We start from the raw sequence: 15,577 nt of genomic DNA, 5'->3' as shown, positions 1-15,577 counted from the left end.
CACCCTCACGTTTACTGTGAAATATAATGTCACGTGTTGTGTGTGTGTTAAGACCAGTCCATTGTCTCACTAAGTGCACAGTTTTGTCAGTCAAACCACGTAGTGATTTTCGTGGAACATGTACATTGGAGAAAAGATGTTGTACCTTGGCCCACAACATCATCTTGCACATCACTACATTAACGACCGTAGTTACAACAGACAGACAGACAGACAGACAGACAGACAGACAGACAGACAGACAGACAGACAGACAGACAGACAGACAGACAGACAGACAGACAGACAGACAGACAGACAGACAGACAGACAGAGATACAGAGAGAGATACAGAGAGATACAGAGAGAGAGAGAGAGAGAGAGAGAGAGAGAGAGAGAGAGAGAGAGAGATCACACCTCTGAAAAACAAACTCATACATACATTATAAGCTATTTGCTGCTGCTGCATATATGGTGTTTCTCCTTTTCTTTAACCATCAAATTAAATTAACATTAAAAAAGAAAAAGTAAACAAGCTTTTTAGTCCATCAGCATCAAAGCATATACAATTAGCTGATCATCATTAAGCATGTTCATTAGACCAACATTATTACCACCAAAACGCATTTTCTGTCAAAGATCATATAGCCAGTAGTGGTAAAAGTACTCACATTTTTTACTTAAGTAAAAGTATCAATACTGCAATGTAGAAATACTCTGTTACAACTAGAAGTCCGGAATTCAAAATGTATTTGAGTAAAAGTAGGCTACAAAACCTGTAACCTGTAAACTGATTGTATGACATTCTGTATAGTAGTGTGTATCTGTCTGTCTGTCTCTTATGTCATCATGATTTGTGTGCATGGGGTTCTCATCTTAAACAAGCTCAGTGCTTAATGAGATTTCCAGTTTAGTAGACCTTGTATTGTGAATTTGTACTTCCATGTACTGTTATGTACTGTCATGTACTGTTCTCATGTCTTACTAAATAAAGTACATCAATCAATCAATCAAAAGTATTGGTATCAAAATGTAGCCTAAACTACCAAAAGTAGAAAGTAGGCTACTCCTTGTGTAGGTAGAATGTCCCATTTCACAAGTTGTGAAATGTATATAAATCTTTTGAAAATAGAACTACAAGCTCACAATGCGTGGCATCGGGACTCATTGTGAGCTTGTAGATCTGCTATTTTCAAATGGCCGAAATATATGTAATGGAGTAAAAGTACAATATTTGCCTCTGAGATGTCGGGGAGTAGAAGTAAAAGTACTGAAAACTGGAAATACTCTGTAAAAGTGAAAAGAAAAATGCTTCAAAAATTGTACTTAAGAGCAATACTTGAGTAAATGTACGTAGTTACTTTACACCACTGTGTAAGTAGCTCTGTCTCACCTCGTGTGTGCTGCCGTCCAGGACCCTGTGCTCGGCGGGGGTCAGGGGGACGCGACAGGAGGTGAAGGCAGGGCCGTGAGGGACCACCTTGGCGTCCCTCCCCGGACGCGCGGGGCGCGCGGAGCGCACCGCTCTGCGCGTCTCGCTCTCACCGGAGAAGTGTGACTTTCCACCGGCCTCAGCAGGATGCTGAGGCCGGTGGAAAGTCACACTCCTCCGGCTTCGGTGCGTCGGTCTGCTACCCTGCTGCTGCTGCTGATCAGCCACCCCAGCACCCACACAAAGAAGGCACACTCCTCCCAGAAGAAGCACAAGTCTCCAGATCATGGTTGTAGAGCAGTATAGGTCCCCAAAAAGTGCGCTCTTGGTCGCGGATGGTCAGTTAACGTGATGTACCGGTATACGTCTGTCTGTCTGTCTCTCTGTCACCCGGGGCATGAAGTCACAAGTGTCGCTCTTGAGAGGCAGGGGGCGAGACGGCTTTGACGGGTCATTAACATAAAAAGTGCTGTGCATACATGCAGGGCAGTTTGTCTCCGCCCGCATCATGCGGGTCAACTGAACTGATGGGAGATTTGCATCTCTATTATTATACACAGTAGCCTATTATTGCTGGGAGGGAAGGGAACTCGTCAAAAAAATCAAGATTTGGCTATTGGTAAGTTTTTTCTTTTTTATGTTTGGTATGGCGTTAGATATGGGCATTCTAAAATCATCGCAATCGAGTTGGGCTCGCCCCCTAGTGGTCCGTTTCCAATAACTCCAATATTAGATAGTTTAGGTATATGGTTGAAACCCCAAATAATTGATAGAACATATTTGTAATGGATTCTGTTACTATTGGGCATGCTAAATAGCGTCCAAAAACATCTAGTAAAATTGAAATTACTTCCATTGGGGGAAAAAATCTATCAATTATTTGGGTTCAACCATACCTAATATTGGAGTTATTGCAAACAGACCACTAGGGGGTGAGCCCAACTCGTTTGCGATGGTTTTTGAAAACCTTATGCCCAGCCCATAACTAACACCATGCCAAAAATCTGAAACTAGTTACCAAGAGTCAAATCTTTATGAGTTCCCTCCCAGTTATTATAATACACAGCAAATACATGGCTATGGCTATAGTTGCCAGTGGACAGTTAAGTCTGCACGGAGCGCAAACTAAAGCAACAAACCAAACAAAATCCTCTTGTATGAAACATATAATAACATTTATGAATCATATGCAATACAGACTACAGTATGCATAAGTTGTGTTCCCTGCTATGCAATGGGCATATCTGGACGGCAGAGGGAGACATTTACTCATTTTTACACGCAGCACAGTAGAGCTATAGGTAGCAATAGAGGGGTCCTCAACCTGTGGGTCGGGACCCTCAAGGGGGTCCCCACATGATTTTGGGAAGGTCCGCAGATGACAGTAAAGTGACAATTTAAGGATCGACTTTTAAGACCCTTTTAATACGGAAAAAATAAGAAATGAAATGAAAAAGACCATTACTGCATATAGGCTAATCAACAAACTATACTATTAAACTGGTCGACATTGGCCAAATTGTGTCTAAGAAAGTCAAGCTCACAACTCCTCGCAACGCGTTGTGATTAGCTATTTTCAATTTTTTTATGTGGAACTGTGTCAAACTAAATGTAATGCCTACAATTCCAAGTCCTTGTCAGGGTGGGGGGTCCCCAGTTCAAATATGATTATTTTGGGGGTCCCCAGGTCAAATATGATCATTTTGGGGAGTCACGGCCTGAAAAGGTTGAGAACCACTAAGCTAAAGGACAATGCATCAAGTTATGGTGTCCTAAGAGGCAGACTAAGGACCACAGGGATCATCTGAAACAGAACACCCGGTGTGGTTGGGACGTCCCAGGGCCAAAGAGTCATTTATTTCAGTCTGCGGTACATTTGGTTTCATATTAATATGTCTGAGATCTCTTTCACAGACGTGGTCATGCACGTGGAAAGGGTGCATAGGCTATTAGTCTGACAATTAATCATCATCATCATCATCATCAATAACACCAAATCAAATTGGATAAAGCGTCTGCTAAATGACTGTATTGTAAAGCCCATTAAAAAACAACTCTTGTTGATTAAAGTGCTACAATGAGATAATAAAACGCAATGAAACAACCATCATTAAAAACAATAAAAATCTATCTAGACTCTAGTCTAGACCACAATAGTCTATAGCCAGGGGTCTTCAATGTTTTTCAGGCCATGGACCCCTTAGGTGAGACTGAGAGAGAGATACATATTGTATAAAATTGTGTTTTAGATTAAACTTTTTCATAGATTTAATAGATAGCTTCATTGACTATCATCAGTGTTATGTAAATGTGTGTTATTGTTTTCTTTATTTCAGACATTTAACCACTTAAACTTAGTAAACTTGACCTTTGACTCTGTACTTGGTCCCCTCTTTTATCCCCTCTTATACACTTCCCTCTTTGATGAAAACAGCCGACCTACAGTGTGAGCTTGTAGATCTGCTATTTTCGACTGACGATAGGCTATCACACAAAGATGTGGCGGCCCCCCTGTAGTAACTCTGAGGACCCCCTATGGGTCCCGGACCCCCTGTTGAAGACCCCTGGTCTAGAGTCTTGAACCTGGATTCAATGGAGAGGGGAAGATCTGATAGGGCGGGGCATGCCACACTCATCAATCATCATCATCATCATCATCATCATCATCATCATCATCATCATCATCATCATCATCATCATCATCAGCAGCAGCAGCAGCAGCAGCTGCAGCAGCATCTTCATAGAGGAGTGGACTACACACATTCTTTAACAGTCACTTGACAGAGGTTTTGACAATAGTGGCTTGTAGAGGAGGGTGTTCCACTTGTAATCGATCCAAGGCCCCATATTCCTATACACAAGTACACAAGGGCATATTCTTTGGTTTTGGTTCCTCAACTCAGTAAAAGACATGATGCAGCCTGATGCCTCAGAAATAAAAAGCAACAATGTGTCAGGATACATGATACACTGGATGAATCAGCAAAGATGAATAGGTGCTCAAATTACTCTTGGGCTGGTTTTAACCACTTAAACCCTGCAGCATCCTTATTGTGGGGAAGACTTTCGCGGAACATAGCAGATCAACAAGCTCACAAACGCGTCGACGTGTTGTGAGCTTGTCGATCGGATTTTCTGCGAAAGCTTTCCCCACAATAACAAAAAACTGAAAATACACTAGGCTACTAGTACAGAGCCCTGAGTGACTCCGGTCAACCATATAGGGTTAATATCTGCAAGCTCTGGATTCTGTCATGTCTTGACACTTGATGTATCTCAGTGGGATGATGGTTAAAAAAAAGTTCTCCTCTGCTGTGTTCTCACTGTCAGAGTAGTCTCTTGTGGACACATTTCCCCCACATGTTTAAGTTCATCAGTACACATTCATATTGAAATATATGTTGTGCTTGTCATTCCCAGTCACACAGACTGGGAATGAGAAAGGTGCACAGAAAGGTGCACATTCTGTGTTTAGTTTATCTGCGCAGGAAGATGCTGTTATGGGGGAGCGCGCCTCTTGGAGCCTAGCTGTTTATAGTTGGGTGATTGGTGCTAGAAGATCTGATTGAGGGGTGTCTGTTCATCTTGATGACGGGGAGTATCTTGGGTAGATTGCTGTTATACTGTGGTTGGCTGATTAGGATTATGGAAGGGTGGTGTCTGCAGAATATATAAACAGCTCAGTAGGAATGCAGGCTGCCTTAAGGAGAGGTTGACACTATGCCTCTCTGTTAATTTGTTAAAAGAGTCTCCTTTTTGTCTCCTACCGGAGACCCTTTAAGGTTTGTTTCCTCTATAGAGTAGAATGCGTCACTTCTAAATGCACACAAGATAAGAGAACTGTAGATGAAGATGGGTCATTCGACTACAGCTACTGTAACTGTATTCAGAAACGTTTTACCCTCATGGTCACTTCAAATAAGTCTGCCCATTTATTGCAGAAGTGACTGTAGTTACCCCTGAAATAGAGGTACATTTTCCACTTCATGGTGGGACTAGAATGATGAATGGAAAGGAATGGAGGGTATGGAAACTCAATGTTTGATCCAACAAAACATCTTGCATTATACACAAGTCTAAAACATTAAAACAGATGTTTAAAGGTAGGGTAAGTGATATTTTTTGGTTAAAACAAAAAGTTTTGTATTAAAAGGTTAAAGCACTATATTCTGATAGTCATTGCTATAGAGTGTTTGTTCAGTCACAGAGGTCTCCCTGTCTCTCCAGCTCTTTAATAAACAGAAAATAAATTTTCAGGTAGGTGACAGAATTTCAGCCAATCAGGAAAGAGTACCCATTTATCAGCTTTATTTTTTTAGCGTTCCAGTTCCAATTTGTTCAGCTCATTTATTTGTGTCACCACTTCCAATTTCACTTGTTTAATCTGTATCCTGACTGAGTTCTCTATCCTGATTGGATAGAGAAACGCAGTGCGTCCCTTTGTGCAGCACTGCGACCTTGTTCATCTGCTATTTTTGAAAATGTTTGAAAGGACATTTGGACATTTTGGAATAATTTAGATTGTTTTTAAACAATCCGCAGGGGTCCACAGCCAAATACACATTTTGGGGGTCCTTGGCATGAAAGAGTTTGAGAACCACTGCCCTAAGTAACCCCTCCTCCCACCTCGAGTGCTCATCATGACCATGTAAGCTGGGGGAAGCTGAAACTATTTCCCGCCGCGGGAGTAAGCAAGGTCTCTCCCTTCCTTCAAAAAGAGAGAATAACGTCCTGTGATGCACATATTTGGATTATACAAACAATGGGTCTTACTCCGCCGTTTTCCAAGGGGAGTTGGGCTTTTTGCCCAACATCCCTCAACACCCACCCACACATTCACAAGCATTCAGTGCAAGGCACAGCACGTTTGTTCATCTTATTAGAACATTTCAACATCAATGCCATTCAAAGTGCTTTGCGCATAACATTCAGCATTAAGACATTAAGAAACAAAGCATTAACTAAGACATGCACAATAAACACATTATAAAAGGACATTTGAAGTTAAGCCTAAAGTTAAGACCTGGGGCCGATTTTTACAAATGCCTTAATTCTAAATCAGTAGTTCGCACACTTTGAAAGATTTTTCAAAAATGTTCAAAAATAGCAGATGCACAAGCTTGCAAGCTTGTACATCTGCTATTTTTGAATAGCCACGGCAAAATCTAGAAATGACACTTTCCCGGTTTTAATGGTTAAAATTAAAATAAAACTGAAAAATAAGAATAAAAATAATAAAATAATAAAAAAGAAGGCGGGGGAAAGCCTCAGTAAAAGCCAGTGGCAAACAGAAACGTCTTCAGCTGTGATTTAAAATAACTGAGACGAGTAGCAGACGTACAGTTTTCTTGGAGCTTGTTCCAGATATGTGGTGCATAAAAACTGAACGCTGCTTATCCATGTTTAGTTGTGATGCTAGAAATCGGACCTATCCCAGATGACCTGAGAGGTCTGGAGGGTTCATTATATGTATCATAAGATCCCAGATGTATTTCGGCCCTAAACCCACCCAGCATGCTTTATAAACCAACAGTTGTATTTTGAAATTAATTATTTGACAGACAGGGAGCTACGGAGCCAATGTAAAGATCTAAGAAACAACAGTATTGTCCACTTTCTTGTATTAGTAAGGACTCGATAAGCAGTGTTATGAATCAATCACAGCCGTCTAAGAATGTTTTAGGAGACCCACTGAATCCCACATAAGACATAAGTCCTTTAATCGTTGCTATATTCTTAAGGTGACAGTAGGCGGACTTTGTAATTGTGTTAATGTGGCTGTTGTAGGTGAAGTCTGAGTCCATGACTACAACAAGATGTCTGGCTTGTGTAGTGAGTGACCCTGTGGCACTTTTGTAATGATAACGGCCACAACATTGTAAACCCAGACATTCTTTCTTTGCAGTATGCTGCTGTTTGCTGCAGCGCATTGCACCATGGCACGTTGTGAGCTTGTAGATTGGCTATTTCCAAGTCCTGTATGGATAATAAAACGAAATCCTGGTGGGAAACTGATGTTGGTGCTCAGATTGAGCAGTGATTTGTAAACAACCTTCTCATGTTCTGGCAAGTCAAAGGTGATTTATGCTCTGTCATATGCCAGAGTATATCAATTGGGCTTGACTCAACAAGATAGCTACAGCAGCTAGATAAAAAATTAATCCCATTATTTCTGCACTGTCAAAATACAGAAAGTACACCTCTGGGACTGGGACTGTTTGATAATTCTGGGCTTTTGGTCAAAGGTTTTGGACGAGGCTGGTCAGAGATTTGGGTGTTCTTTGAAACTTGGTCCAAAAGCATAGTTTCAGAAAACTCCCTTTGAATTTCCTTTGGGCTTACTTATTAGACATACTATTTGCACTGCATGTGCCCATGAGTGTACTTCAATAACTTTGGCTATCTGCCAAGAAGCCCCCAGTAAGCTTGTGGACGCAAATCATGCACAGTTAGCCTTTACTGTGTAAATCCCTATGAGTCATTCTCAGCATCTCAGAGACAAAGATTTCAGACTCCTCAGGGACATGAACCCTGTTCCTAAGTAGTCTATTTTGGCAATTACTGTATTAACTGCTGGTCTGACTAACCATGCCTGGAAACAAAGAGACTGATTCATCTTATATAGACCATATAGACCATTGGGGACCTCCCACCCTGACAAGCACTTGGAATTGTAGGCGTTGAGGCATTACATTTAGTTTGGCTCAGTTCCACAGATTACTTTTCTCAAGTAATATTTGACAATTTAGACATTTTTTTATAGTATAGTTGTTGTTAACTTTTGATGCAGTAATGGTCTTATTTATCTTTTTGGTTTCATTTTAGAGGTATTAAAGTATTTAAAAGTCCTTAAAATGTCACTTAAGAAATGTGCAGATAACCCTGTATACACTTATTGTATACTGTATGTTGGTTTGTTTACTGTTGAGTGAGAAAACAATGTTTCACATTAAGCTAATCATCTGACCTTCCAAAATATTTTCCCACAGGTTGAGAACCACTGTCAAGGCATAACCTTTTTTTTTTACAAGCAAAATAAATCATCAAGAAAAATATATATATTCATAACGAATGTATTATCAATACAAAATGTGTCAGTACAAATATAAATGTAGAAAAAACATCACTTGCAATAATGCATATTCAGAACCCCGTGTTTGACAAAAGTAAGAAGAAAAAAAGAAAGAAGTGCAATACCTATTCCAAAGTGCACAAAGTAGTTATTTGTTTGTATCGTATTTGTTTGTAACATTTGCAGACTACACTTGGCCATCAGTGTGAGAAGCCACTGTGGGTAAATTAAACATTCCAGAGCTTTGTTTACTGAATGAGGCGAGACAAGTTCAACAATATTTCTTCAGCTGCAGAACCGGCACAGAGGCTACAGTTACTGGAGAACAATGCTTCTAATCCATTCCCACGGTAGACATTGACCTGCATCCAGTGGTGGACAAAGTATACTCAACAACCCCCAGTGCTTGAGACAAAGTATAGATACTCGCTCCTGGACAAATATCCCCACGTCTTCAAAAATAGTGAAACAGCTCCTTTGTACATAATGTATAGGGCTTTGTATTTGTTGATGACATGTATTGTTCTGTTATTTTTTTATGCTATGTTGATACATTGAATTACATTACCACAATGGAAAGAAGTCCCCAGGACTTTTTTGTGGAATCCTTTTAGCCTTAATGTCTGACTGTACCTGGTGCTGTTTACATTTCTGAGTAATAAAGTATTCAATCAATGAATCAATCTATAAGCTCACAACGCGTTGCATCGTGGCATGTTATGTACTTGTAGACTGAGGCTATTTTCACTGTTTCTACAGTACAGTACAGATACTAAAAATGTACATCAGTACTCCAAGTAAATGTACTTTAGTTAATCTCCAATTGTCATATTGTCACACTGTTGATTCAATGGGACAAACGCTGGTGTCTCCCATCACGTGCCGATGCATTTGATCACCGCCGGCCGTCTCTGGTTGCTCGAAGGTCGTGGTGGTCCCTCCGTCTGCTGACTCAGCTCTGCGGCAGCACGGTTTTCTTGGACATGCATGAGGCCACCGAAGGAGTCCAGCGCTCGCAGAATGACCGCGAAGACGGTGACCGCCGTCCCGAGGACATACAGCTTCAGGATAGCGGAGAGCATCGCTCCAACAGATGACAGGACCGTCTCCTGTGAAGGAAACGATGGTCATTGTTTAGTGTGAGGTCAGGTTTAGAATACACAGACATGTCCATTGTGCTTGATAGGCTAAAACAGGGGTCTTCAACACGGGGTCCGCTGATCTACAAGCTCATAACGCCTCGCGCTGCGAGGCATTATGAGCTTGTAGATCAGCTATTTTCGGCAAAGAGGTTTGGTGTAGGGGGAAAAAAAGAGCAGACCAGTATTGAGGGTTTAAGTGGTTCAACTGTCTGAAAATACATACATGAAATGAATCCAACACAACGCTACACAAGTCTTGGTTGCAAAAAATACAAGGGTAGGCCTAATGTTCACCTGCTACTGTTCAGCCTTATATATAGTTTTCACAATAGATTTAAACAGTTATATGTGTATTTCCCCCACTTTGCATATATATATATATATATATATATATATATATATATATATATATATATATATATATATATATATATATATGAGAGAGAGAAACAGTGAGAGAGAGTAGGCTATATGTGCATTTTTACTTTAATTTCTAATTTCCAATGATATTTGTAACCATTGTTTTAACAGTCAGAACCATAACATTTTATGTTAGGAGTCCTCAGCTGGTTCCTTTGTTCACAAAAACTCAGTGGTGTGATCTAGTTTTTTTCGGAGGGTATACGATAATTATTCCCTGCGCGACATGCGCGATACGCTATCGCGTTTTCAATGGATGAAATGGTTATTAGACTGTATACGCTTTCCCCCAAAAAAATCTGCACTGTATACGGCGTATACACCGTACCACGGTAGAACACATCACTGCAAAAACTGAATTATTTGCTTTGAGCTGTAAGCCTCAGAAAATGTCCACCCAAACTTTCTCTCTCCCCCTAAACAATACATATTCAACCATAGTTTAACCAATATATTCCCTTGTTATTTCTCAGTATGTTTAATTTTCTTTCAATACTACAAGGACAGTGGGACCAATGTGGTAATTGTTGGGGGGTTGTGGGGGTTGTTCATTATTCATTCGAGGGGTGGTGGGTACTTAGGGGCAATGTAATGATGATGAGGGGCAATCATAGGGGCAATCATCATCACATCATCTTTGATGTGTATAATAATTTATTCTGTTCTAATCAGGTGGACACTGCAGTCAGAACGCCAAAGAGGGGACGGCCATCTTCAGCTCAGAAGAGACAACTGGAAGAGAGTCCGAGCACTCCATACAAGGTGGCACGACCGCATCAGCCATCAGATGTTTGCAAAGACCAAGTTGGACACTTCCCAATGAAGACACAGAAAGGGCGCTGCAGGAATACTGGTTGTTCAGGTTACACCATTGTGAGCTGCAACAAGTGTGATGTCCGCCTGTGCTTTGCAGGAGAGAAAAACTGTTTCTGGGACTATCACAACTGAAAAGAAAGTGATTGGGGGTGCCTGTCTCATTTTGCAGAGCAGGTGTGAATTGTCAGGAATGTGCAGGGTCATATTGGGTGGAGATCAGTTTGCATCCTTTTATCAATGCAAATTTTGTCGCATTCCTAAGCCAATAATTTGATTCCCGTCTCCTACCGGCTAATGTATCCGGTAGGAGACACAAAGTAGATTATTTGTGTCTCCTACCGGAAATACACACGGTCATCAAATTATTGTCTTAGGAATGCCACAAAAACAAAAATAAATCCATGAAATCAAGGCTTCATGGGGTGTGTAATTGATAGAAAATAAGTAATTTTTTGGGTGAACTCCTCCTTTAAGTTGTTTTAGTGAAGTAATTACACATTTGCCATGTTATCCATAAAAATGGCCTATAGGAAATTTTGCTATCTGATGGACCCAACGTTGCTATATGGCAACATTTGCATAAAAACGTACCAAAACATATTTTAAAAAAAAACATTATATTTTCCTCTCCAAAGTACTCCTACAAGACCATCTGAAAGGTTTTAAAATATATATTGCAAGTACAAATATATCCGGGTCTTACAGGGTTAAACCATGAACCTTTTTTGTTTGTACAGTATGTCTTGTGGCCCTCGACTTCAAGTAATTTTACAATTGTGGCCCCCTGCCTAATCTAGTTGAATACCCCTGCCTTAAGTCATTGGTTCTCAAATCTTCTCTTCTGGGTCCCTGGCACAAAACAGTTTCAGATGGGGGTCTGAAATCAATTTGGGGGTCCTTCGCATGAAAAGGTTTGAGAACTACTGCCTCACTTCTGCTTTTTATCAGGGAACTTACATCTGGGATGAATCTATCAGCGGAGACTGAGTCAGAGACATTCTGAGCTGATCTACAATCTGAAAGTAAACACTGTGAGCCCTTGTCGTCAAGCCTGAAGCGACACTGTAGTAGTATTCTACTACCAGTGGTGTAAAGTAACTAAGTATATTTACTCAAGTACTTAACTACAATTTCAAGGTATTTTTTTTACTTTAGGCTACTGGAGTATTTCCACTACATCTCAGAGGCAACTATTGTACTTTTACTCCACGTCAATTATTTGAAAACTTTAGTTACTATACTCTGTAGATTTTGATTTATTACAAAACATACATTGGCTCCATTGATTAGTAATTGATAATTCAAAATATGCTCCTCATTGACTTACATTGTACAGTGAAACAGCTCTCAAAGTCACTCTTTTAGCATGTAAACACATTTTAGTGATGCTCTATATTGTCTGAATCAACTTTGTGCTAAAAGAGTGACGTTTAGAGCTGTTTCACCATACACTAGTCAATGAGGAGCATTTGAATTATCAATTTCTAATCAATGGAGGAATTATTTTTGTATTTCTTGCCCACCTTTGGAGTTACATCATGGCAAGGTAACTACACAACCCCAAACCTCTACCAAAGTGGTCTTGCCCTTTAAATAAATCATGAGTGCTTCTACCTGATCACTAAACCAAAAAAAAGGGCATGGGTTTCCGAGGCTACCTGATCACTGCTACCTTGACGAGTCACAGAGTCATACAGTTGTCCAAAAATATAATAGTAATCGATCTAATCTGCATACAGCATTACGCAGGAAATATACCCGTGGACTGTCCACGCACACACTGATATGTGTAGAGGGAAACATACCAGATCCACACTGCCTTTATCTCCAATGATGAATCCTGGTTTAATTCAGCTTCACCTTAACTGCAACAATATAAAATATTTTTTTCGCGTCCTGTAGAGCGAACGAAAGGGAACAATAAGAAATCTTTCAGATGAGTTGGTTGCCGTTCTTGCTGTTCTTTCTGTTCCACCGCAACGTTACACACGACACGTCTGGTCCTGTCCTGCAGTCCTGAGTGAGAGTGTTCATCGTGCAGCACGCGTACTGCTCCCTCATCAGCCAGTCTGCAGCGCTTCCTGAGAAGACGCACACTGGCGTCACCGCGGTTGCGTCAATGCGTAATAGTGTCGTAACCTCACCTCACCTCGAGTCATGATACCGTGGGATAGTCCTGAAACTAGATGAACTTCAACCTGTCGTTTGCACTTTCTCCATTTACAACCCGTATATTTACAAAAACGTTCAAGTTTCAAATATAAAGTACTTTACCCCATGGCCACGGATGTTAAAATTATGTACGGGCCCTCAAAAGTACCCGTATTTTCCGTATTGTTCAATAAAAAGTATTTTAATACGATCGGTGGCTATTTTTTTTCGTATTTCCTCCGTGTGCTTTCAGCCCCGTGACCCTATCGGTTGGGAGGTGTATTGCACTTTGATGCATTACTCCAGTGTATATCAACCTTTTTTGTGCCAAGGCACACCTGGCATAGCCAAAAAATCCCAGGGCACACCTAGATATACGGTTCGATACGATTTTGATACGATACGCATTTTTTTATTATGAAAATATATGAGGGAGAAAAAAAGCAAATGCAAACAAATATTTCTGTTTTTGCATTATTCAGACATGCAAACTTGTAGCTTTTCAGCTTCCACTAGCCGTTTTGAATCCAAATAGGGCAATAGTGTGACACCTGCCCCGAAAAAAAACAGCATGTTGTCACCCTTTTCACCTCGGGGCTGTTTGCATGCCTGATTATTATTATTGTTAAAAATAATGAATGGCAAAAGTGCAAACACCAGGTTGAAGTTCATCCATGACGGTCGTGACAGATGACCGTCTTGGATCGATGGTTAACCGTGGGATTTCCCAGACAGTTTACTTTTAGGTGTTTATCCTCTCGTTGGCTCTGAAATCAAACGTCGTGTGTGCCTGCTTGAGGTGATGTTTTAGAACAGTGCTTCTCAAACTTTTTAATTTCAATATATTGGACCCCCATAAACTAAAGGGTCCATTTGTTGGTTCCATATTGTACACCCTCACGAGTCAAGGTCTATTTGGAACCCCTCAAGGAACTCTGAGGGTCCCTGCCATGGATCCCACTTTGAGAACCATTGTTTTGAAACACCAGTGAGCGACTGAGTTGATCGATTTATATTAATAATAAGTGTAATAATAATAATAATAATAATAATAAGGGTAATAATAATAAGGGTAATAATAATAATACATGTAGTAATAATAATAATAATAATAATAATAATAAAAATCATCATCATAATCATCATCATAATCATAATAATAGGGCTGAAAATATAATAACTTGCGTAAATTAAGACTTCAACAAATAGATTTTGGTTTTGCTAACATCTGATTTCCTGGCAAGGGTCATGTCAGGACATGACAACAGGAAATCATGCTGCTGCAGCTTAAGCGCAAGCAAATGCTACTGTCATTGTCTCTCCCTCAAATAGTAGCCTAAGAATGACTCCCCCAACAAATTCCTCTGAACTGAGTATACATACTGTAGGCTACTGTAGAAAACACCATTTAAAGTAGTTCACCCAACAAATGACTTATGTTCTATCAATTACACACCCCATGAAGCCTTGAATTCATGGAGATTTTTTTTTCTTTTTCGCATTCCTAAACCAATAATTTGATGATGGTAGGAGTGTCCGATTCAAGGCTTCAAGGATTCAAGGTCCCCTGACCCTATAATGCAGCTGTGTGGTCGAAACTTACGTCCCCAGCTTGTGACCATCATGTGATGCAGTATAGCCTAGGACAGCCGTGACCCCCCAAAAGAATCATATTTGAACTGGGGACCCCCGCCCCCCACCCTAATAAGGAATTGGAATTGTAGGAGTTGAGGCATTACATTTTGTTTGACTCAGTTCCACAGATAAATATTGGGAAAATAGCCGATCTACGAGCTTGTAGATCGGCTATTTTCACACCTCATTGACACACCTCAACCGCCCTGGGGGTCCCGACCCACAGGTTGAGAACCACTGGCCTATGTATTCTCAACCTGTGGGTCAGGAGCCTCGGGACCCCCAGGGGGGTCCTCGAATTATTTTTTTCAGGGGGGGGGGGGGTTACTCAACAGTAAAACAATGGGGCTCCCTTCGTCCATATTCTTTACAGTCTATGGTGGGGACATACAGTAGGTGGGCTTTGGGGCACAGGGGTCCTGTTGAAGGGGAGGGGGCACAGAGCTCAGGGCTTTGAGCAGAGGACAGCGGTGCTTGAAGGGCTCTTAGGGGAGATGGAAACCATCCACAGTATGGAGGCGAGACGGAAACCATCCACGGTATGGAGGGGGGATTAGAAACCCCTCGGTATGGTGTCAGTCTGTCCCTGTGTGTGGAGTGTGTCCCCCTCCTTCTCCGGTATGTCACCTGGACCCACAGTAGACCACTGGCCCTCAACCTTTTTTTTTAATTTCAAGGGCCATTAGGCCACGGACCCTCAGTTGATACAATGTTTAACTCTGGGACCCCAATCTGCACTAAAAATCCTGAGTGTTAATTGAACTCAGCAGTAGTTTTGCTGTGTTAATTTTATTTTATTTTTCAGGTGTTTATAACTTTTTTTTAACTAAGCTTTTGTGTATATATTTTTTTATTTGATAGTTTATTTGATAGTTTAAGTCTAAGTTTTAGTGAGACTGAAATAGAGGCTGGCCTGTGAGGCTATAGGTT

At 40.8% G+C, this 15,577-nt stretch overlaps 1 protein-coding gene and 1 long non-coding RNA gene across 2 annotated transcripts in view; one reads left to right on the top strand and one right to left on the bottom strand.

Annotated features, from left to right (window-relative positions):
* LOC308079400 (sortilin) overlaps nucleotides 1-1,786 on the bottom strand; it is a 34,683-nt gene extending 32,897 nt beyond the window's left edge. Inside the window, exon 1 of the mRNA XM_080420865.1 lies at nucleotides 1,373-1,786. Coding sequence (XP_080276991.1) covers nucleotides 1,373-1,699 — 327 coding nt within the window. The 5' untranslated portion in view covers nucleotides 1,700-1,786. The remainder of the gene's footprint in view (nucleotides 1-1,372) is intronic.
* LOC308079906 overlaps nucleotides 1-12,724 on the top strand; it is a 53,664-nt gene extending 40,940 nt beyond the window's left edge. The window contains exons 2-3 of the long non-coding RNA XR_013932651.1: nucleotides 8,510-9,594; nucleotides 12,670-12,724. This is a non-coding gene — a long non-coding RNA (uncharacterized lncRNA). The remainder of the gene's footprint in view (nucleotides 1-8,509; nucleotides 9,595-12,669) is intronic.
* Nucleotides 12,725-15,577: the final 2,853 nt, after the last annotated feature.

Source organism: Gymnoscopelus braueri (genome assembly GCF_963280865.1).
Source record: "Gymnoscopelus braueri genome assembly, chromosome: 23".
Taxonomy (NCBI): Eukaryota; Metazoa; Chordata; class Actinopteri; order Myctophiformes; family Myctophidae; genus Gymnoscopelus; species Gymnoscopelus braueri.
This window is presented reverse-complemented; position numbering and strand designations above follow the sequence as displayed.